The 24181-nt window shown below is 39.5% G+C and overlaps 1 protein-coding gene across 2 annotated transcripts; it reads right to left on the reverse strand.

Annotated features, from left to right (window-relative positions):
- Window positions 1-51: 51 nt before the first annotated feature.
- On the reverse strand, window positions 52-24181 carry CSDE1 (cold shock domain containing E1). 2 transcript variants are annotated; one of them, XM_064498212.1, is made up of 20 exons: window positions 24027-24181; window positions 19363-19768; window positions 13997-14195; window positions 13124-13233; window positions 12683-12775; window positions 12061-12158; window positions 11799-11880; window positions 11328-11456; window positions 11004-11129; window positions 9669-9881; window positions 7546-7686; window positions 7292-7450; window positions 6568-6675; window positions 6030-6205; window positions 5439-5551; window positions 4562-4681; window positions 4192-4370; window positions 3029-3192; window positions 1985-2117; window positions 52-1339 (listed from the first exon to the last, which is right to left on the reverse strand). In XM_064498212.1, exons 3-20 carry the CDS (start codon window positions 14193-14195, stop codon window positions 1292-1294), a joined length of 2391 nt encoding a protein of 796 aa, XP_064354282.1. In that variant the 5' UTR covers window positions 19363-19768; window positions 24027-24181; the 3' UTR covers window positions 52-1291. The 2 variants fall into 2 exon arrangements, with proteins under 2 accessions (XP_064354282.1, XP_064354283.1); XM_064498213.1 differs by lacking the exon at window positions 12683-12775.

Raw genomic sequence — 24181 nt, forward strand, 5'->3', positions numbered from 1 at the left:
GAGCCCGCCGACGGCCCGGCGCCAAGCAACACACGGGGCGAGGGGGAAGACTTTGTTCAAAATCAGTAAAACTTTATTCTATTTCCATTCTTTGCCATTAACAGAAAAAAAATTGGAGAAAGCAATGTTTGTTTTACAAAGATAATGCATCTCCCAGAGAAGAAAACCCTAAATTGAGAATAGAGGTAACATGGAGAAAAACAAAACAAAAACAAAAAAAACACAGTACTGCCCTCTATTCAAAGAAAATAACTCCTGATCTTTTTGGTTAAAGTAATACTTAGACCAATCATTCAGTTTTCTTGCTTGATAAAGTGTGACTGGAGAAATAGGGGGAAGGGAAGGAGCAGGGAGAGGGGGAGGGGGGGAAAAAAAAAGCACACAGACATCAACTATTTCACCTTGATGAAAGTCTCAATACAGCTATGGAAAGCCTAAGTATTTATTCGTTTACAGTACACTGGGTGCCGGCTGCAAAAAAGGAGAAAAAAAATTCACTTCAGGCACAACTTTTTTTAAATTTAAATCAGTAAAAGAAACTGGGTTTAGAAGCTGCAGTGTTCTAAGCAGCAGCAGATTTGTGCATTGTTTTAAATATATTTAAATTACCACACTGATGGCACACCTCAGCCTTATGAAATTCTGCACTGCATGTGTTTCAGAACGCTACAAAAATAGGTCTACTCTGAAAAGAGACTTTCACTGAGCTCTAACAGAAATTTGCTGGCTAAAGGACTCAAATGAAATATGAAAACAGTGTAACATTTGGCCACCAACTTAAGTTATCTGAACATTCATACAGATTTTTATATAAAGTTGAACATATTCCACCCTCATGTGGTCCTCAGAATTTGAGCAGAGTGAGCAGAAAGTGAGCCTTCCACTTGGAAGGCAGGAGATAATGCAATTGAGCGCTAAGGCATAGTGAAACCTTGGCCAAAATAACAAAGACAAAGCATATTTAACTGTAGTGCAGAATTCCATAAGGTCTACCAGAGTAGAGCTGTCTATAATGTTTACTCACATAGGCAATGTAGATTTGCAGTTACCAGTTGCGTTAAATGCACCATTCAAAACAAGCTTCTAAAATGTGATACTATAAGGCGCCACCTTAGGTTCTCCAGGATGCAACTGTGCATAATTTTAAAATGGTTTCATAAATTTATTTTAAACATAACATGAGAAGGTGTTAAAACTGATGTAATAGCTTCTTAGAATTTGGAAGGGATGAATTCAGTACCCTTCACCAGCCCCCATCACTCAGTCGTACTTCAGGTATGGGTTTTGTGAATCAGTCTATAACACCAGCCTGGCGAATCTTTCTCTCTGCACCAAATCCCTGCAAATAAAAGAGGGAAGGAGGAAAAAAAAAAAAAAAAAAAAAAAAGGAAGACTTTTAGCTCCAGGATCATGCTTTTAAGCAAACCTTGTTTTGTTCCAATGCAGTACAGCATAAGCACATTTTTAAATTAGCTAAATTTGTTTCCAGAAACAAATAAAGTAGCAAAAAGGCAACCATGAGGATTCTGTGTTTGCCCTTTACAGTCCTAGATATCTCAGGGTTTCCAGACACTGTAATCTTTCTGCATTTCAAGTGGTGACAGGACTTCATGTGAACGGCAAGTTTAGATACAGAAACTTCACTTATTTCTGAAAAGGGGCAGTAAAAGGGTTATAGATGGGGGAAAAAAAAAAAACACCACACAGATACCTGTTATGGGCAGAATGCACCTAATAATGGGTTGTTTCCATTAATTTTGCTCTCCTGAAACTGCAGCATACGTTATTGACACTGAGGGTATAGGGTGCCTGCCTTCTGAATAAAGTAATCTAGTCTGACACTGCAGGGGATTAGTTCACTAAGAAATGGAAATGGACACCATGTTTCAAACAGTTTAAGACTTCCAACAGAGGAAGCAATGTTACATTATCTAAGCCAAAACACAAACTGCAGTTCTGCAAGCGGGTCTTTTATCTTATGTACCTTTGAGTTATCCGGCCCCCTGGGCTGACGAAGAACTGTTAGACGAGGAGCATTGGCATCATCCAGATTAATGCTCTTTAAACGATTGACAAGTCTATCAGGACGTGGAGCAGCAACAGCCTTAGCGCCTTCACTGTAACAGAGTCAACCATACAGACCAGTGATGACTTCCCAGAGATGATGTAAGCTACCTAATTCATAGTCACATTCCCTACTAAGGCATTAGCGTAGTTTGGCTTGTTTGAAATTGGACCTTCTGGAAGACACCAGAGATGTCTGCCTTAAACCATAACTGTAAACACTGGATTCTGAAATAAGAGTAGTTCAAAACAGTTCCTACTGTGCATGACACTTCCTGCATTTGTTCCCTTCAACTGAACCAGCAAAAGGCTCAGGCTGTGCTGTTATGTGCTGGAAACTCACATCTCTGAAAACAATGATAACAGAGATTCCTGAAAGCAAAATTAAGCATTAGCATTTCCATGGCCACAGGATGAGATTTCAAGCTTAAGCAAAGTACACATTTTGAAGAAAACCAAACTGCTTAGAAGTAGCTCACAAGTACAAGCTATTTTTCATCCCAAACAAATGGTATGCCAAATAAGAAAAGAGTGCCTAACACTGTTTTTCTGCTTAAAATGGAAGATAAATGCTTTCTAGAAAAACAGGTGGAAGCGCTACGCATAATGCAGAAATTGCTAGAGAGGCCACTACCTACCTAGTGCTCCATTTAGTTTTCCTACCATTTCTTAATTTCCAAGTAGAAAACTGTCCAAGTCCCTACTGTGTAGAACTTCAGATGGAAAACAAACAAAAACAAACAAACAAAAAAAACACCACACACACAAACTATGCAATTAAGAAAAGCTGAGAGTCTTGCTGGTAGGCTGTGCATGTTCTCAGGTGAGAGGTTCTCACTGAAGCCAGCTGAAATTCAGAGTTCCACTTTTAGGAAGAGCTAGTTTCAGTTTAGAAGCCACATGCATGTTATTACTGATGCAGAAGTTAGTGTGCCAGATTAACAGTTTAATTCCAAATCCTTACCAGACACGCCACACATTACAGGCACTGCATTTCCCTGTGCGCTGGTTCAGGATTACCGAGAACTCCACTTCATCCCCAGCCTGTAGTTCCACACCATCCTGAACTTCTTTGACATGGAAGAAGAGCTTTTTGCTGTCACCCACTTCATAGTTAATGAAACCAAACTGAAAACAACACACCACATGGTTATTTCTTTCACCTTTATCCAAGCAGATCTAAATAAATACTTGTTATTGCGGGGGGGGACAAAAAACAAAAAACAAAAACCCACCCACAACACTTTGAAGAGTAAATGGACCCTCTATACTAAAGACAAGATTTTGGCTGGGAATCATACTCCTGGATGTTTAGTCACCTATCGGGTTTCTAAAGGCAAAGTCCACAGAACAAGTCCTAAAATCTGACAAGCACTGGCAGTAGTATTAAACTGAGAAAACCACTGCTGCCTGTCTTTTTCTAAGACTTCATCTCAAAAGTTAGATAGGCGAAACCACTCCATTGTTTTGTCTGCATCACTGAGACGAGGTCAATTACTTCTGTTTACTCTTTTGCTCGTATATAAGGCAACATCCAAGAAAACCCATCTAGCCTCTCCCTAAATGACTAGAACTTAGGGCTGCAAAATAATTATAAAAATAGAAGGCATTCACAACACTTAATTCTCTAATCATTTTGTATTGCAAGTAACTAGGACAGTGATCACCCTTCATATTTCAGATGGACTATAATCACTGTCTGCTTAATGCTGTGAAGAAACTTTTTCCAGTAGCAGAGCATGCAAGGTTTTTCTTGTCTTAAACAGAGTTTTATTTATACGCCCTACTCAGCAGTAACTAGCTAGATCAATTCTTAGAACATCCCAGAACAGGACAGAGTAGCCCCTCAGAATCAATCACAAAAGGAGCTGCTGCTCAGTACTACCGATTTATCAGCACCAAACAAAGCTGTAGTTCACCTTTACTGAAACCACATTATGCAGATTTACATAAATCAGTACGTGAGTTACACAAAACTCGTTCTCTAGAACAAGAGCATAAAGCAGTCAGTTTGTGCACAACTGAAGCTTCTCAGATTGAGTGCTGAACTGGGTTCTCATCTGCTCTATGCCAACTCAGTTACTTCTGATTAACATTCATCTTGTCCTCACAGTGGTATTCACTCACCTGATCTTTCACACATTCCACTGTGGCTCGGCGGAAAGGTGTGATGTTAACAGCCATTGTCTGCCCGTTTTGACCAAGAACACAGAGCTGGAATTTTACAGTCTCTCCCTTTTGCAGACAGTCACCTTTGTTCGCCATTCCAACAATTCCAAATGGATAAACCTCTCCTTTCATCTCACCTGGAGGGGAGGAGGTGGAAAAACAAGACAGAATTAAGAGGTTTTTTTTTTCAAATGAGAATATTTAAAATTTATTTCCAATACTAGAAACAATGTTTCTACTGTCACCAACATGTAAATTTATCTTAACTATACAACCGTATTTACTACCATCATTAAAGCAAGCATCAAGTATAGGTGACAAATCTTACCATCCTCCATGACTTCAATCATGCCCTGGTATTCAGTCTGTGTGGGATCTACACTCCGCAAAGGACGAATTACTTTACCAGAATAAACAGTTGGGTCGGCTTCTTCAGTAATCCCATTCACTGTAAAGAAATAGACAGGAATGAAAGAACAGAATGTTCCAGTCATTACTCCGTTTTAAAACAAAAAGTGTAAGTAAATCAGTATCAGCCAGAAGCCTATAGTTTGCACTGCAAGACATCTAGGACAGTGCACTCTGTCCCCCAGCAAAACTGGAACAGCTCTAATTCAGTAATATTTAGCAAAAGCTTTTCTAGTCAATGCAACACAATTCCAACAAGGGGCGGGGGGGGGGGGGGGGGGGAATGGTAGCTTCCAATGGAACTAAAGGCCTTGGAACATGAAAGACAAATCAAAGGATTTTCATTTGCTACCACTGCATTCCCAATTCCTGGATCATTTTAATCATTCGATATCCTTTAAGCTTCTAATTTCTTTCTTAAGGCCCTAATACCCGCAACCTGCAATTCCTCTTGAAACCTTCCTTCTGCAAAGAACAGCACAACACTACCAGAATTATTAAATTAGGTAGTTTTGTCACAAGATCTCTCCCTTCTGTTAGAGGGGACAGAGTATGGTAAAGGCCCAGAGAGTTGCTACTGCCTACAGGATTGTTGTTCAGCACACTTTGTTCTTTGGTAACACAGAAAATAGCTTTCAGGAAACTTGTTACTGAGATCAGTGCTTAGTGGGCTTAACTGACCACATTAGGCATTCTCCTTTTGCTCTGAACTCCAACTGTAAAGAGATCATTAACAGACTTTATCATGAGCACCTTCAAAGACTGTTTTAAGGAGAAATTACCAGGTACAGTCTTACCTGCATGCGTTTTGTTCACCTTTTCTGCACTAACTTTGTTTCCTTTGCCTTTTGACAAGCTGTATTCTACCGTGTCTCCAAGTTCCAGGCTATCAATATCACCACAGTATTCGCTTAAAAAAAGAAAAAAAAGAAAAAAGACACACACAACAAAAAAGACACAGAATTATGAGCAACTTTCCTTTAGTTACATGACAACAGTAACACTCATGCAACAGTAATACCATAACATTTAAATGGGGTGATTAGAACCCACCTAACTGGCTCAGCACCCTGTATTTTCAAGAAAACCCCATCTGAGAAAGTGAAACCTTTCAAATATACAGTTCTCAAACTGTATTTCTTAGCCTAGAACAAAGCCTTCACCCAGAAGCCTAGAGCACCAAGAACATTCACTCTAATAGAAAAACCTGAACTAGTCCAGCAGAGATAAGTAATGGACTTGAGACACCTGAGCCTATAAATGTGTGAAGTCTAGAAGGGTTTAACAATCACTTCTATGTAAGAAAAAAGAAAAGAGAAAGAAAAAAAAAAAGGAGAAAACACACCAGAGAGCAAGAAGGAGAAAAAAAATGAGAGAGACTGATTCACCTGTAATGAAAAAAGATCTCTTTATCATGATTGGCTGTTTCAATAAATCCAAAGTTATCTTTCAGGGCTGCCACATATCCCAAAAGCCTCTTAGAGCTATAGTTGCGTCCAAGCATTCTGACAGAAACAGCTGTTTGCAGACCAGTTCTCTTCACTTCACAAACGCTGAACTCAACCTGTTAAGAGATGCAAATCAATTGGGGGGGGGGGGGCATCTCAAGGCCTTTATGCTAATCTCTTGAATATTCACCCAAGTGGAACCACTACCTTCAGGATAAGAATTCCTCATTTAAACCATCACTTACATAGGAAGATATTACTTTCATATATGTCTCAGCAGGTTTTTGGATATTTTCTGTATAGCTAAGAAAAATAAAGCCACTCAAGCTTAGGACAAAAGAAATAGGTGGCATTATGCAGATACCTTGTCCCTCATTTCTTCTGAAGGAGAAAACAAATGCAACAACAATGCAAAGAGAAGCTCACATCTGGCAACACACAGAAAAACATTTCCCAATGGTATACTTAGTTATATTGCCTTATCTCCTATCTGGGGATTAGCAGATCCTTCCACATCCTTGGCCTGGTAAGGAATGGTCAATTTTACTCCACAGTCATCGTAAACTATTATTCCATCCTCAGCTTCCTAAAAACAAGGCATCAGGATTTAGCAATTGGCATGTTATTTGCAAGTAAAAGTAGTTTACTACATACAGTGCAAGCACCACTCATTTGAGTCACAGAGGTTTTTCATAACTGCTCCGCAACTGGTTTAAAAAGCAACAAAGCAATCAACTCAAAGCAAGCAGAGTAACAAACACAAGCTTTAAGTGATACATATAAAAATCTAACTTTTTCCTAGATGATATTTTTAAAGTAAAGAAAGTACCACTATTTCAGGTATTTATTGGAAGTCCACGTATTTGTCAGAGTTTAAAGCAGCACGAAACCTCCTCTAGCCCTAGAAATTTCATTTCAGCCATCTAAAAGCATCTTCTGCAGTAGGAGGTAGAAAGAAGTTTCCCATTAAGGTCCTGGAAATTATCCTCAATAGCAGCATCATTGCAAAGCATCAACCATGCTTTTATCATCTTGTTTCACACAAGTTAGTTTCAGCTCACTTCTGTAATTAGCTAGTCAATGTATTTCACATTTATATAGATAAGCAGTACTTCAAAAAGTTGAATTAAAGATTTTAAAGCAGCAGCCGTGTCCAAAATGAGAAATACAGAACAGCTACTTTACAAGAGCAGCAGCATTACCTTCTCTTTGCCTTTATTTGGGCTAGTGGCTTTGGCTGGAGTGGCTTCTTTGTCTATAGTGCCCACAAAACGGTGATCTGATTGGGTGTGGAAAGAAACCGTGCCCTTTGGAAGTTTTTTAATCCTTATAGCATGATTTCTTTGAGCAGACAGCATATCCTGAAAAACAAGATTGACCAGATTTTAGGCAGACGGCAAATGATTTTTTTTTTTTTAATGAAAAGCTTAGTTTGCCAATAGATTGTCTCACTTACAGGGACCACAGTAAACTCTACTTCATCAGAAATATGGAGCTGGTTTCCATCCATAATTTCACTGAAGTGAAAGAACATGCGAGCATCCCGATCAACGCATTTAATGAAGCCAAAGCCATCTCTCATTGCTGCAATCACACCCTGAGAATAGACAGGTGGATAATAACAGCTTTATTAGAAGTATACAACATCTCTCCGCAGTAAGATACAACTGTGAAATATGTAATAATTTCATAGGGTTCAGGACCTGTATTCAAATGACAACATTTCTTGGTATATGAAATATGTTTCCTTACAAACTGTAGTGCTAACACCTATGGCCAATCCAAAATGCAAACCAAGTCCTACTTGCCTAGTTTCACAGCTGAATCTCTTATGAATACTGAAGTAAGTGGAAAAGATAAGTTTAAGCCATTAGCAAGAAGAACTACAGTTAAAGAACCTGACATCACTACTACACATAAAAAACAGTTATCTTGAAGGGGGTACTGCTACAAGTACATGTGTCATCTATATCAGTATATGATTCATTTATATATGTGCACTTGCAAGAAATATCCAAGAATCAATTAAAAATTACAGATCAAGAATGGTGATCTGAGGAAAGCTTGAGATAGACAGCAAACTTTCAGATAAATTAAATTCAAAAACTTCCTTACAAAGAGGTTTGTTAAAACAAGGCTCACGTCCACGGGCATGTATTACAATGAGTTAGGTCTAGTATTTTAGTAGCCTTCCCGATAACTTCTAAAAACAGAATGCTGAAGGATGAGCAGAATATAACATGCCCTATTAAGTGTCAAAAATCCTTTTCACACCCTCACCTCGTTAAAAAAGGCTCCATAAGCTTGCTTAAAGGAGTTCACGACTCAAATTAGGACGTTCTTTCCTTACTAAAGCTTTAACACTGTCTAGACAGACTTTTTTTTTTTTTTTTTTTTTTAAATACAACAGTAACACCAGACTTCTGATAAAGATGTTTGGATCATTAATTTAGATACAGTAATGCCTGAACTGCTAGTTATAGCAACTCATTGAATAACGTATGCATTTACATAACACTTTCTGCTTTAGCAGATAAAACAGAATAAATCATTGAGTTATACAGACTATTTAAACAGGATACTGAGTATTTGGCAAATCATGAATGAGTGCACACTATCATCCATGTAATCATGGATGCCATGCTATCAGCAGTGGTACACTTTATTGTCAATATGAGTGCTTGTAAAACAAAGATTGAATTAGCTTCATGACTAAGGAAAAAAAACTTGCTTTCACTTCTGTTTATAAGAGTTCTCTTCTTTGAATTTAATTTGTCAGCTTAATAACAACTGAAATTTAAAAGGGCAGAAGAGTAAGGAGAAAACTGACTTGTGATATCTTGCTATAAACTACTTTTTTCTATTCACTTAGTGTAAGTGTACCACTGCTGATAGTACTCATTAGTTCTTCCTGTGCTCTCTACAGGAATAAAAGATGTGCTTTTATACTGGTAACCACATCCATCTTAGCCCCTGTACTCCACAGGGCTTTTTTTCCACGTGACAGGAAGCAGCTCTTTACCAGCCTTCTGCTGGATCCTCAGGCAGAGAGGGAAATTGGACAAAGAACATGAAGACCAAAATCCAAAAGCTACACACAACAACCTTTTCCGATTCTTGATCTTTTCACTACCTGAAATAGAGTTGCCCCAGTTTCTTCCAGTCTTCCTAAGAAATGAGTAGTTATCTACTTAGATTCAGGCCATGCAGACTTTGAACTAATACTTCAAGACTGTATTACTTCTGTATCCACTATAATCCAGCTAGCAATCCACTCTAAGAGGGACAGTTAAGGTCTACTTTCTACTGTGATTTCATTTTATCAGTAGTTAACCTCTTTTTCTTTTAAATGAAAGAGACAGAGCATAAATTCTGGATTTTCTACTATTGAAGTGCATTGTTTAAAGAGGACATCTGAGGATTTCATTTCAGAAAAGCTGGAAGACACTACCATGATATTTACATTAAGTTAAAGACAATTCCAGCCCCGCCATGTACCACCTTCATTTCCCCTCAGGAAGAGTAATAGTAATAATAATAAAAAAATGGAATAGTTTTTATCTAAAAATAGATACTTGCCATTTCTCTAGTTTCATTCGTAAACTGGAAAGTATTGGGAAGAACCTCAATATTGGTGGCTCGTTCCAGTTTGTCACGTCTGTCTGTTGAAATATTGAATCGAACGTGGTCACTTTCCAGCAAGGTCACCTTGGATTTTGTATCTTTGTCTCCAAACGGAAGTTCTTTAGGAATCACAAAGTCGACTTTGATGCGGCCAGGTAATGGGTCATTCTAGCAGCCAGGCAAAAAAATGACAAAAAAACAAACAAAAACACACACATGACCAACAGTTAGTTCATCTACAAGGCTCAGCATTCAGAGTTTTAAACAAGCACTTAGGAAAACACTTGCTTAGCAGCATGGCCTCACTTATACATCTGGGAAAGAAAAGCACTGAGTTGAAGTGACACTCGTAGACTATAATGTCATAGTCGGAACTTAATTTGGTTTCTATCTATGTATCAAATTCAGCAGTTCCCAAAATATCAGTTTCAACATCACAGACAGAACACTTGGTGGAAATACTAATGCTGGCAAAAGTAAATAGTACTGGACAGCACCAGATGTCTGCTGGACTACGACCACTGTGCCTTTTTTCCTACTACTAGTTGGAAATCTACTGTCCACAGCCAAGTCTGAAGCGTTTTTAGCACCAAATGTGTATTGCTAGAAAAAATAAAAATCATTTTCAAGAACTACGCTTATAACCATACTTATAACACTTCTAAAGGCAGAGTCTTTCCTGTTAAGTGTTTAAAAAAAAAAAAAAAAAAAAAAAAAAAAAAAAAAAAAAAAAACACCACACACTTCTCCCCAAAGCAGGAGCCAACACAGCAATACAGGCTGTCCCATAGTAAATGGTGTAAACAAAAGCATTTCTCTTCGCACCTTCCTCAAAGCCAAATATTAAGTTGAATTATGCCTCGGTTGAGAACCTCATTACCTCTTAACACTTACAGGAATCTGTAAACCAGCCTTACTTCAGCAAATACTTTGTCCCCTTTTCAATGTATTTTTGTCTTTAAAAACAAAACAAAACGAAAAAGCTCTAAAACTCAAAATATGTTAGAAAAGACTCACTTCAGAGGTACCTGAAAGATTAAAAAATAAAAACAAACAAACCAATGTAGTATTACCCTGTATTACCCAATTCCTGTCTCTCTAACTTTTAGAAAAAGTACATATTGTGACTGCTATCAATGGTTGTTACAGTTAAGGCCAAGCTTACTTTTTTGCTGTTAAGTGATGCTTACACACAGACTCTTACAGGAAAAGGGGAAGATTTTTACTATCTGACTGGAATTCTTGCTAGTCAATGCAAGATTTCAAGCCTCAGCAAATACTGAAATTCACCTGATTTTTGCTGGGTACTTTTGGAATTACTTTGGTTACAGTTCCTTCAAAGTGTTCAATGCTGATGTCTTCAAAAATGACAGTTCCTTGAGGCAGCAGTCTTACATCTGTTGCAACTTCTTTACCCTAAAAGCATAAAGTCAGTCAAATACTCACCAACAAGAAGTAAGTTAATATATATTTTTCCAAAGAACTTCCTCCCCCCTTTTCACAAGTGAATTTGGAAAAGAAAAAAAAAGAAAAGGGAAGAAAAAAAAAGAAAGAAATAGCTGTCCAGTTGTGCTCTAGAACCTCGTCTTCAGTTTTTACTGGATTTCGTCTTACATTTCTGTCTTTGATTGTAAACTCCACATCATCACCAGGCTGTAAGGCTTCTAGGTCACCTTTAAATTCACTATAGTGAAAGAATATCTCCTTCACGACATCACCCCTCTCAATAAATCCAAAGGCTTCCTAAGAACAGAACGAAGTGTTTAATAAATTGCCAGATAACATACCAAGACAAAATTTTACAGTTACTAATAAGCACAATAGAAGACTATGCCAAACACATACTGCGACTTAAAGAGTACACACAACTACGATACAAACACATTATGGGAATACTAATATTCTTTTTAACAAAGGCAGTATTATTTATCAAAGACTAGTTCATTTAAACTGTTTCACCCAGTTTTCACCCACAGCTCCAAACTCTTAATGGCTCTTAATAACCTGAATTTACTGCTTGGAACACGACCTTTCTAGAAAGCATTTCATCTTCAAATGAGACATTAAAGCTAAAGCATCACTTACTTTCATGGCACAGACTACTCCTTGACAGCGGGCTTGTTTCTTTTTTAATAGCATAATGTTACGAGCACTTACAGCACCAGTACTAGAGGAAAAAAAAGTAGACAGAGCAAACCTGATAAACACCTGAAAACTGGAGCCAAAATTAAGATTGTTTTCGTATGTCATTTCAAAAGAATTTCAGTTCTTGGAACAGGCTCGAAATGCTGCCTGATCACTGCCTGACCAGCTTAAGTATGAAGTCAGAAAGGCAATACCAACTTACTGTTTGTTTGTATCAATTACAAAATTAATTTTATCTCCAGTTTCCAGCTGTACATTTCCTTCAACATCCTCCGGTGTGTAAGTCAGGTAAAATACTTCCTGTAAATTAATGTTGACTAATATTACTTTATTTGCAAAAAAAGCTCTTTTCAAAGATTAACATGATTTTGCTTAGTAACAGTATCTGATATCAAAGAAATGAATTTAGTCAGAAAGCCGAAACTGACAGAACACTGCATGCAAAAAACATTCTTTCTTTCATTGTGCTGTTTTGATGAGTCCCTAATAAACAACCCAAGTTGAAAGTTTTGTACATGGCCATCTTTAAGTGTCAATTTCTAAAGGTTAAAAATTCAAAATAAAAATGTTACATAACCTAGCTTCATTATCTTTTACAACAGAACAACTATTTATCTCTACATTAAGTTCTCCATAGATATGGGCAAGCAAGCTGTCAAATTAACGTTTGTAGTAATTACTGAAGTTCGCATTTTTACATAATAACTACAACTTCTTAATTAAACTGCAATGTCATTTGTCTACATTAAACTGTGCCAAATTTTTTGTTTATAGACGACACTGATGGATCAGTCAAGAGTTAAAGTAAAATGCATGAGCTTTACCCCATTACGTTCGTAGCATACACTCCCTGTTGGACTCTGACCCGGGGCAGCTGGAGATTTACTCTCTAAATTGTGAGGAACAGCGCACACAACCTACCAGTCACAAAAAAAAAAAAAAAAAAAAAAAAAAAAAAATCCATTGCTAGTCATTTCAGGAGCAGCACTGTGCCATACAAAAATTTCAGTAAGCCCTACTATATACTCAGGGATGCACTTAAATATAACAAAATGGGATGCCATGCTGCAAAGCTTTAAACAGAGACTGAGAGCTGCTTAGAGTCAAATAAAAGCTTAAACTGAACCTCTGAATTTTTGCCAGAATGAGAAAGATACATCTCAGGATGGCTGGTGTATTTAACAGGCATGCTAAATGAATCTGCCTTTTTGTACTGAATGAAGGATAGAAATTGTAGATAGAAATTAGACATCACAGCCACTAACTTGTCCATTTATTCGTTCTTCAGGTAGTATTTCTGGCTTTATCTTCACCAATTTAACAGCGATGGGTTTTCCAGTTCGGCGATCAGAAGACACTTCAAACTCAACATCATCTACAAGACAATCAAACATAATGACATCACAGCCATAAGTTGTTTTAAAAATAAATAATAATTAAAAAAAAAAAAAAAACACCAAATGCTGACATTTGATAATTCGCTGTTTGTACCCCCCCAAAAAACAAAGAAAAACTCAGATGCCTTTGTTACTGAGGAAGAACACTTTGCAGTTATTTCTCTCGCTATTCTACTTATTTGTTCCTACTGCTATTGAACTGGTCTCATGTAATGACTTGCCCTTGTCAAGATTCCTTTCTCTGCCTCTGCCTCTCACTGAAAAAGCTCAGACCAGGTAATATATGCCATTAAACAGTTTATAACCTTCATTGCCACGTTATTTAGTAGCGTGAAGAAGTAGCATCCCCCTCCTGAAAAAACGATCAGCTATCTTCGAACTACTTCTAAAAAAATTAAGAGAAAATACTAAGTTCGCGAAGTACATTACGCTATTGTCTAAGCACCTGTATCTATGTTACGCTATTGTCTAAGCGCCTGTATCTATGTTAAATTACACAAATTTGACCTAACATTGCACTTTTTCCAGAACAGCCGCAAGTAGTATTAACACAAGAGGCGCAAAGCTTAAGTATTGGTAAGGTCGGTCATTGGGAGTGCTAATTATTAATTTAATTGTCTTTTTAGCCTGTCGGAAGTAAGTGCATGCATTTGTCAGTGCTACAAGGTGCAAGAATTTTCTACAGCAAGTCAAAAGATTGGTCTTGACTCTGCCAAGAAGCTCTGCAAGTTGCCCGATTACCTCCCACTTTGAGCTCCTGTAAGTTGCCATTATACTGTGAACAGTGGAAGAACAGTCTAGCTTGCCGTTCTGAACACTGAATAAATCCATAAGAGGTCAGCAGTTTTTCTATAACCCCAGTCTCACGAAGCGCTGCCGAAGTACCATTGGGGTACCCGTTGTGTCCATTGTTGTGGAGAAGGTTTGGATCAAAGCTCATCTATTTAAAAAGAAAAAAAAAAAACAAACAAAAACAACAACAACAACGTTCAATAAAATAAGTTTCTTTTCTCATCCCCACATGGCAGGATGAGAACAACACACACAGAGAGCCTGTGGAGGTTACTGTAACAAGCAAACTCTAATCACTTCTGTAATAAAATAAGAACTCCAAAACAGCCAGGCTTTTGTAAAACTATTATCCTTAACATTTAGACAGGCAACATATTTATAAAATAGGCCAAAAAAACCCCAAAGACTGAAATATAAAGCTTGCTTAGACCAAAATGAACTTCTGATTTATGATGCAACAGTTATGAAACAACAGTACTAAGCCTGCAAAGCTTGTCTCCTAGTTTGACTCTTCAGTCTTTGAAACTAAAAAGCCAGTTTTAAGGATTTTCGCATTTTTGCACAGATATAGAGTTAACACCCAGAACTAAAACTCAAACTAACACTTCTGCAGGGTAAGGCTCTGGAGAGCCTTATACTACTACTAACTCTAAGCCTAAGTAGTACAAGGTTACTAGGGTAGTATAAGCGTAGCTTTACACTACTGGAGAGACTTGAGAAAGCTTGATTTGAAAACAGCATTGAATCGAAAAAAGTTAAAGCTGAAGTCAATTGTAAATTAACTTATATCTATAATATCTGTTTTTCTTTTCAAGGCACAGACCCAACTTGGAGAGATTTAGAAATCCTTTTACAAACGTTTTTTTGATAGGCAAAAAGAGGTCTCATTTTTAAAACCAGCTATTTCCATTTACAGGTTAGCAATTAAATACATTACACCACACCAAACACTGCAATTCAAGAAAGACTATTCAAGACAAAAAACAGAAACAGCCAACATGCATCTTGGAATACAGTTTCAAAGGGTTTTACTTGCTGCAGTTTCCAGTGTGTTTATTCTGGAAACATAATGAGACTATGTCTGTTCTGTTTTGTTGTCACATCAAGCAGAAGAGATTCAAAATTAGTCAACACCACATTTAGCACAGATAAAAGGCTCCTGAGCAACTTATAAAAATAGTATGCTTTTTACTGTAATACAGGCATCTAGCTCCTCAACTTATTAAAATGCACAGTTAAAGCATGCCCCATTATGCTGTTCGGCAATCAGTTTAACAACGACCCCAAACAGCACAGCAAAACACCTGCTGTCAATTTTTTTTAAACAAAAAATTACAAGTTTCCTGCTAAGGGAAACTGACATTAATTTTAAAAAAGAACAGTTACAAGAAATAAGGATAGACAGAGTTCTGACCTCCATGAGAAACAAAGCAAAGCATCAGTCCTCACACCATTGTACACAACAACTTCTCAACAGGAGTTAGCCTGCAACCATTAACCTTAAAGGGGCTGGGGAAAAAACTAAACACAAAAAACCTGCGGGGGGAAGGGGAGGCAGTGAGGAGGGAGAGTTTGAGGGTGGTAAAACATATCGATATTTGTTAGGGATGAAACTGTGAACCATAACACATACTATTTCGTTTCTTCCTGAAACATTTCCACCTTCATGTTATGGTTTACATTTTATTTCATTAGTCTTTCAAGGGAATAGTGCATTGTACCAAAGTACATTTTGGTACAAGTGGCATTGACATTCATTCCAAAGGGGGGAGTAATATTTTTAGGTGAGAATTTCTACAATAGTGTCAGAGGAGAGGGGGAGGAAGGTATTTCATAATTACTCAGGAAGGACTGAATGCTTCACACTTGTTGAAAAAGTGTAGATATTAAGGACATCAAAAAAGTGAGAGCATATTTACAAGGTAACCAACCCTATGACAGATGTGCAAATCGCTGCCCTGACTTACAGATCTCTGATAGAGGGGAGTCCTCTTCTGTTTTTTAGACCCAGATGAGGTAGATGTAGATGAAGAGAAAGATAAAGGAAGAGAAGGTGGGGGAGCTGCAGGAGGGGGGAGAGGATCTGATGACACAGTAAAATGGTTCTCCATCTCATACAGCTGTGATAACATAGTACAGTGTTATAACTAGTCAGTAGTTATAAAGCATAACTTTAAAAACATCCAAGTCCCTGTTAACCATCCCAAATCTTTTAAGAAACTCAGTGAACCAGTAAATTTGTTATAATTTCTGCATTAAGCACCCATTATTTCCTTGTTTTACACCTCATTTTTCTTTCTGCTCTTAGAATCTGTCACAGTAATATAGCCAAGTGTTGCACAAAAGCTGTAAGTCTTAATGGGAAGATATACCAGTGTCAAAGACGTGCACACATACACCTCTGATGCAAAAACAGTTGCAGAGACTAAACATGCTCTGTTCATCTAATCTAGAAGAAAAACTACTAAACACCTAATTTAGAGTCTTTCATTATTATGCTTCCTCCCACACACTATAAGCTCTTGCAAGAAAGGACTGCCTTACTACCTACCTTTCCCTCTCATACTTAAAAGGAAAGGCAGAAAAAGTTAAACAAAAGAGTTAGTTACTAGTTCATTAAGATTATACATTAGTACCTCCACAAAACCAATGCAGGTCTCAGCATGGTTCTAGGAACACAAATACTTAGGGTATTGATTGGTACTTAATATTAGCACCATCACATACGCATTTGTCCAAACTTGCAAGCCCCAAGTCTAGTAATATGCAATGCCATATAGCAGTTCTTGTATGTGAGCAGGTAAGTTGAAAGAATTACATACAGGATAACCTAACTCTCTAGAAAGGCCTGAGTTTTGTTTCCTCTCTGATTTCATTGCTAGCTTTCCATGCCTTATGAGTTTCTCTGTGTCAAAAAGGGCAGAGTGAAGGTGAGACCAAACTCTAAGATGTATAAACACCTTAAGATCCTCACAGTAAGTTATAGGTATGAACACTTCTTTGCACTGCATCTCTGTGGCAACTTCCAGAGGATCTGCAACCTAAAACCAACTTAATTTGCAATTGTTTTAATCCTTATCCACTTTGCATAGCATAGTGTACAATAATTTTGCTACCAGCTTTAGAAATGTGTATGCTTAGCCACATTTGGCAGTGCCAAAAAGCTTTATGGGAATGAAAATACTCTATTTCAACACAGAATCATAACACCAGTGCAAAAAAGCATTACAAGCTGGCAGTTCACAAATATCAAGCAAAATATGTAATTCCTACATGGACGGCTGCTTCACAGCTAAGTCGACCATAAATTTCTGTCACCATAGTCAAACTGATAATTCCATGATGGTGTGGAGGCTAAGTAATACACTGCATTACATAAGAGCTTGATCTTCTACAACAACATAAATGAACAGATAAATGCAGAAATGTTTGTTAGAGTGCCATGAAAAGCCACAGTATACAGACAAACATAGTTACCCCATCTCTATCTATTCTGCATTCTTATTCTAGTTACTAAGACTCAATATTCTTTCATGTTATAAAATACTAACATGTCAGAAAACATAGCAAACCATAAAGTCGTGAGCTGCTAGAGACTCCTGGAGGCTCTTGCCTATAGTCCTGCTCAAAGCAGGACTTCTGCTAATAAATCAGGGCAGCAATGGCTTTGTCTAGCCAAGTCGTGAAGACCTCCGAGGAGTGAGGTTCTACAACCTCTCTGGGTAGCCTGTTCCAGTGCTGTGATACTCTCCCAAAGAAGTTTTTCATAATGTCCAGCCTAAATTGTTAGAGGGTCAAAGGTCACACACTGCATTTTTTTTTAGACAGTGGATTATATTTAAAGGACACAAATATTTTCTTGGAATATCTAACAAAAATGGCAATAAACACAGCTGGGAAGAGTTACGGACTAGTTCCTCTCAGCATAATGGTCTAAATTTCAAGGGGGGGAAAAAAAAAAAGTCATCTTGTGCTATAAACAGAAGTCACTTCATATATGAACTCTTTTCTTTTGAATAAGATAAACCCTAGGACACTCCATGTATGAGATGTCCTTGTGGGAAGGCAACAGCTGAAGAGTTTGATTTTAAACTGATCCAGAGTTTGAAACCCTCTCCAAAAATAAATTGGTCCTGTAAACAGGATGGCTGCAGAAAGGGAGCATGATGCATTACCTATTTCCAGATGAATAACAGGCAAAACGATTAACCCATTCTGAAAGCTCTTATCAGTGTGGCAAATACTTTTTGTGAGTCATTGACAAAACGGGCCTTTTCATACCTCTGAAGCAAGACAAGTACACACACACCCCCGCCACACTGGCAAGGACGTTAAATAACAGATTGCTACTAAAGGTACGTTGGTTACAGAAAACAACAAAAATCTGCAAAAAGTTAAGTTCAGAATAGCTTAAACTAGGGTTAGAAAACCACACTGCTGTAATCTCTTGCTGAAAGGCAAGAGATGCATTAAAAGCTCTCAATGCATCATTGCATGAGCAGTTTCGGGCTAGAGAGATATTAGCAGTACAGCACAAAGAACACCTCATCTATCAAATGAGGCCTGACAATTTCAGTCCAACCAGAGATATACTTCTCAGGGTAGCACTAAAGTTTCATGTAGGTGGAAAAGATAGGGCATAATTTCAACAGCCTTTCCAAATGCTTGCCACATTTCTATACCTGTTCAAACTTACCATTATAACAGAGCCTTACAAAAATCAAACACAATAATTCTGTCAGTTTGTACGTATTACTTATTAAGAGTATTGTCACAAAACTGTACTTTAAAAAACTTGTAGAAGAAGGTTACAGCATATTAACATATGGAAACACCATTTGGTTGGACCTACAACATAGCAGCTATATACTAGAACACAATTACTACCTAGCTGTGCTGTCCACTGCCAAAAGTTGACCTTTAACACAGCTGATCTGCCAGTTTGCAACAGTAAAAGCTATGAACCCCACCAATGTAAGTGGGGGGGGGGGGCGGCAACCACACACCTGTGCAAAGAAAGTTTGAAGATGACTAAACATGTTACAATGAACTGATTTAAACAGTATCAGCTTTGAAAACAGCCATGATTGGAATCACAACACTACTGTCCATTACTAATAGAAACATGAGTAATGACCACCACTCTAGGGAAATAAAACAATTACTGTTAATAGAATTAGAACCATGCCACAGTTGCTATCATCTCATCATCTTACAAGCAAACCAACATAACAGTGGAGAACTTCTGTTAAGAACTTGGTTCCTAATAAGTCTGGGAGCATATACAGCTCTTTATACAGCGCACACATACTAACCTCGCAGTGATATTCAATTATTGCACTTTCAGTAGTATTAGCCGATTCTTCTGTTTCAGCACACGTTTCAGAGGATGAAGACTGCAATTATTAAAAAAAAAAGGGGGGGGGGGAGAAAAAATAGCAAGAGAAAGCGATCTATCAAGCTAATAAAGAATACAAGTGCTGCTGCTCTAGGCAGTTTGATACAGCACTGGAGAAAAAGACTACTAGCAGCGTTGGGACGTGCTCTTTTGAAGCTGTTGAGTAGGCACAAACTTCTTGTTTCAGATCAAGCGTTGTGTCTGCAGTGTAAGTTTCCTCTTCTTTGGTCTTGTGTTGTTGTTACGATGTGGTATGTTCCTTTCCTGATCTGAACTTGAAGCAGCAGTTTCAGGTGGTAAATTCTGTTCTGTTACACTTCATACTGGAGAGGAAGAAAAGACACACACTAAGCATAACTTTAAAAGAAGGTTTATTATACATCAGTATGAGGTATTACTACCACCAGGTGCAATTCCTCCACCTTAATACTGAAGATTTGATCCACACTAGGGAAGACTACCTTACAGATGTACTTTGGCATTCCCTTTTTCAGTTCTGGTCTCCCAAGAAGCTCTTCCCAAGAAGCTCTACCTCTAAGTGATACGCTTCCAACTTCAACCTCTTCAGATGCAGTTATGCATTCCACAAGAGGTCACAGTTAGCACAATTAAAAACAGCAACTTTAATAACAGAATTTAATGCAAATCTCAGTCCTCCTATTGATACCATCAATAACTTTGCCCATATTCTGTCAAGCAATATAATCAACGAGCGCTTGGACAAATCTTCAGTATAGCAATAGAGTGGAGGAAAGAAAACTAGGATTCCCTGACAATTTTTATGTTTTAAAAGATAAGTCAAGGATTAACAGTACCTAAAGTACCTTTGGTTTTGCCTAAAAATAAACAGGCTTCTTGATAATGCCTAGAGATGTTGTACACTTGTTTCTACAAAGACAACATGCACACAGGCATAACACGGAAAATAATCAGTGACATTCTCTGGCCTTTTTAGAGCCTTGTTTGCAAAGTGTTGATAACATATAGATAGCACATGCATAAGTGACACAGAGGCCTAGCTATAAGTACAGATAACACAAAAGCCACTCTGCACCAGTGAGTAGATAATAACTTCTTTCCTAATACTTTCTAGTATTGCTTTGTGTTTTCATAAGAGAGTGGTTTAGACAAGCTTCCACCTAGTACCTAAAATTGGAAGTTTACAGAATCAGAAAGGAAGGTTTTCTTAAAAAAAAAAAAAAAATTAAAATCAAGCTTTGATTTGAGCCTGATGTTTACTCGATAGAGGGGAAAAAAAAAAGTGGAGGGGGGGGTGGCCAGAAGCTGCTAAGAAACAAAACAGGTGTGAATCTACACATAAACTAGAATGCTAGATAGCAGTCTAAAGGCATAAAGCATCTAAGCATATAACTCTCGCCCAACGCCTTCCATGGGACCACACCAAACAAGCAAAGATACGGACAAAGCCTGCTTTCCAACTTCAGTGGGAAAGTGAATTCCACAATTTAGTGAGTTTTGAGCTCTCTTTAATGAGCCAAAAGCCCAAACTGCCCACTTGAAGAATGAATTTAAGTGATTAAAACCTGAACGCAGAGATAGTTAAACACTCATCACAGCGGAAATGCTGACTGCTGTCAAACTCTACAAATAAGAACTTAGCCCCAAAAGCTGGAGGGTGTATGCAGACTGATCATCCAGTTTTCACATGAGCTAATCCTTCAGTGGCTTCTCATCCATGTGAAATATATTTCTCTAGTCACCACTCAGAACACCTTTGGGTTGCCCTCATCCAGCTTCTCACTTAGTCTCATTTGCTTATGTGTACTGGTCTGGCAAGAAAATGCATTTCAACCCAAAGGCTGAGTTTTTTTTTGTCTTTGAGCTGGAACCTCTCTCATACATATGGTTTGTTTCACACCAGTACCTTTCCTTATTAAGCCGTATCAGCAAAACAAGTCCACATCTCTCCATATGACTGATGTTTAAAAAAAAGGGAAAAAAATACCTAATTTGGTAGTATTTCCTAAAATAGCCCTATAAAACTATTTTCCACAGTGAAAAATTCTGACGAAAGTGTTCTTCTTTTCACGACCAAGTCAAAAAAGGGTTACGTTAACAGGCAAGTCTATCAAATGTCCATTTTACCCACAGCTGGCTTAACAATTTTCAATACAGCCTAACAAACATTAAACACTACTTAGATACAGCATTTCCCAGAAACATCACATATGAGTTCAACTTGCTTTCTTCTTTCCACTTCCCCATACCAAACAAATCTGGTATGAGATATTTGCAATGAAAGACTCAATTATTAAAAAACACTCATAAATCAGAAAACTCAAAGGTATCACAAAAATACATGGACCACTAGATTTTTCACATATCTCCTTGTAAGATACAGGCAACCCTTATCACAATCTTTTTTAAAACAGCATCATGTTTTGGACAGCATTTCATATCACAAATGAGCTGCCCCTCCCTTAAAGTTCAAAAGGAATGAAGCAGGCACACACTGTATCACAGGAATGGCACAGAGACATTAGAATCTTTTATTCAAATATTTGCCTCATCTAATTAGTCCAAGATGATCAGAACTCTACTGGAACTGTAAAATACATCATACTACATACTTTATTTTGCTGGCCATGGGACACATTACATTTTCAAAGGCATAATCAAGACATCTCTTCTGCCTGAAGATACCTAAAGCTAATTAATCATGTAACGGAATAAAGCATAAGCGTTCACCTTAAAGGCTAGTTTGATCTGATAACACGATTAGTTTACTACTCTTGCCATTAAAAAAAAGAGGGGGGTGTCATGCAAACATGACTCAAGTAAAATCAGTGTGTGTCTGCCTCAAATTCTTTACTTTTTAATTCAGCTACTATAAATACTCCTCCAAATGGTAAACAGCCTGAGCAGCTGCCCAGCCCCCAGGTCACACTGGTCTCTCTGCATTTGTGTATTTACAGCTGAAAGGATTAATGCAAAGACAGTGAAGAGAGAAAGCTACACAAGTCCTGTTCCTGAAGTCCTACAAGCCTGGATTTTATTAAATAGTGACAGGTTGTAACATAAGCATGTTTTCTGCTTGAAACCACCTACAGAGCCTATTAGGAGAACCTGTCAAACTACAGCCACTTTTCTATCTCTCATTTTCTTCAAAAGAGCAAATATGCAACTGTGAGAATACATATTTTACGTAACTAAAACATGTTTCTAGAATTAGCCATCTACTACATGATTAAGATCAAGTTCAACAAAGATCAAACACTACTTTCAGCATGGTCAGCACAGATATGAGATGATATCTGGAGATTAACTTCCTCCACATCTTTTCAGAGGAAGCTCTTGAATACCAGAAAAAAATACTAACTCCTGAACACCCCGATCAAAACATGACAGCAGCGAGGTCAGCTGTCAACATTCACTGGATTGGTCACTTTTAGGTCAAAAAACGCAGCCATAGAAAAATCGTTATAAACATCCAAGGACATCTGCCTAGCGCACATATTCATTTAGAATCGGCAATGAATGCAAATAGCAAAAACAAAGGCACGTTTTCTTTTAAGAGGTAGGCGGTCGGGAAGAGCCCGACACTCGTTGTCAATCCAGACAACAGAGAACCAGGCCCGAACCGACGGAGCCGCCCAAAGGGGCCTGCGGCGCAGCCACCGCCGAGCGGCCGGGCGCTGCCCGCCGCGGGAGCGCAGCGCAGCGGAGCAGGCCCTGCGCACTGCGCTGCCGCAAGATGGTGGCTGCGGCGCGGGCGGCGCCGAGGGGCGGCGCCAGGACCCCAGCCGGGCGCAGGCCGCGCGCCGCCGCCCGCGCTCTGACAGCGGAAAGGGGCCGCGCCGCGCTCGACTGCTTCCCGGCCCAGAGGAAGAGCAGGCGCCGAGGAGGAAGGCGCCGCCCGCCGCCCTCCCCGCACACAAAGGGGGCGATGGCGGCCGCTCCCCCGCACACAAAGGGATGGGGGCCTCGTCCCCGCGTCGGGCGGGGCTGCGCGCGCGGCATGCCGGGAGACGCGGTCCAGCCAGCCCCCCCGCCCACCGCTCAACTCCGGCTCCGCGAGGCCCCGCACCCCGTCTTCGCACGGCGCCTGCCGGGACCCGTAGTCTCCTCGGCACGGCCGCCGGCAAGGCCGGCGCCTCTCGGCCTGCAGGCCCCAGCAAGCTCCGCGGCCGAGCGGACCGTGCGGCACGCCGGGAAAGCGAGTTCCGGTGCCGCCCTAGCCCCGCCTACACTGACAGGCAGTACTCCAGCTCCCAAGAGCCCCTGCGGCAGGGCCTCCGCCCGCGGGACCCTGGGAAACGTAGTCCGCACGCCGCGACGGCCGAGCAACCCGCAACCACCAGTATTCCCTCCCCAGGAACAGCGGCCTAGCAGGCCGGAGCCCCCCGGCCATCCGACCGCCACACCCCGGGCAGCCGAGAAGAGCGGATAAGCTGTTTACCCCACCGAGACCGCTGGGATAACAGGTACGAAGGATACAGATTCGGAGGCTCCCTCTCTCTCTGCTACCGCCTCCTAAGGACCCCCAGAACACCCTAGTGTGCGCGGGCACCGTCTCCACAGCGACGGGCGTCCTCGCCGCCCGCCGCGAACCGTACTCACCCCAACAGCTCAGCGCCCCCGCTCCAGCGCCGCCATGAGCAGCACGGCACAGCACGTAGGAATAAATCCCGGCCTCTCGCGAGAGCCTCGGGGTGGAGCCGCGCGTGCGCCGAGGTGCCGCCGCGGGGTGCGCAGCGCGCATGCGCGCGTGCCGG

This window comes from Dromaius novaehollandiae, chromosome 27, assembly GCF_036370855.1.
Source record: "Dromaius novaehollandiae isolate bDroNov1 chromosome 27, bDroNov1.hap1, whole genome shotgun sequence".
NCBI classification, from domain to species: domain Eukaryota; kingdom Metazoa; phylum Chordata; class Aves; order Casuariiformes; family Dromaiidae; genus Dromaius; species Dromaius novaehollandiae.

Bases quoted from the DNA above. Each gene is read 5' to 3' on its own strand.
- CSDE1 (XM_064498212.1), bottom strand. From the start codon at position 14,195: ATGAGCTTTGATCCAAACCTTCTCCACAACAATGGACACAACGGGTAC. The intron at 13,234-13,996 runs GTAATCGGGCAA...ATTGTCTTGTAG, and splicing joins ACAGGAGCTCAAAGTGGGAG to ATGATGTTGAGTTTGAAGTG. The intron at 6,676-7,291 runs GTAATGCTGCTG...CCTTGTTTTTAG, and splicing joins CAAATAAAGGCAAAGAGAAG to GAAGCTGAGGATGGAATAAT.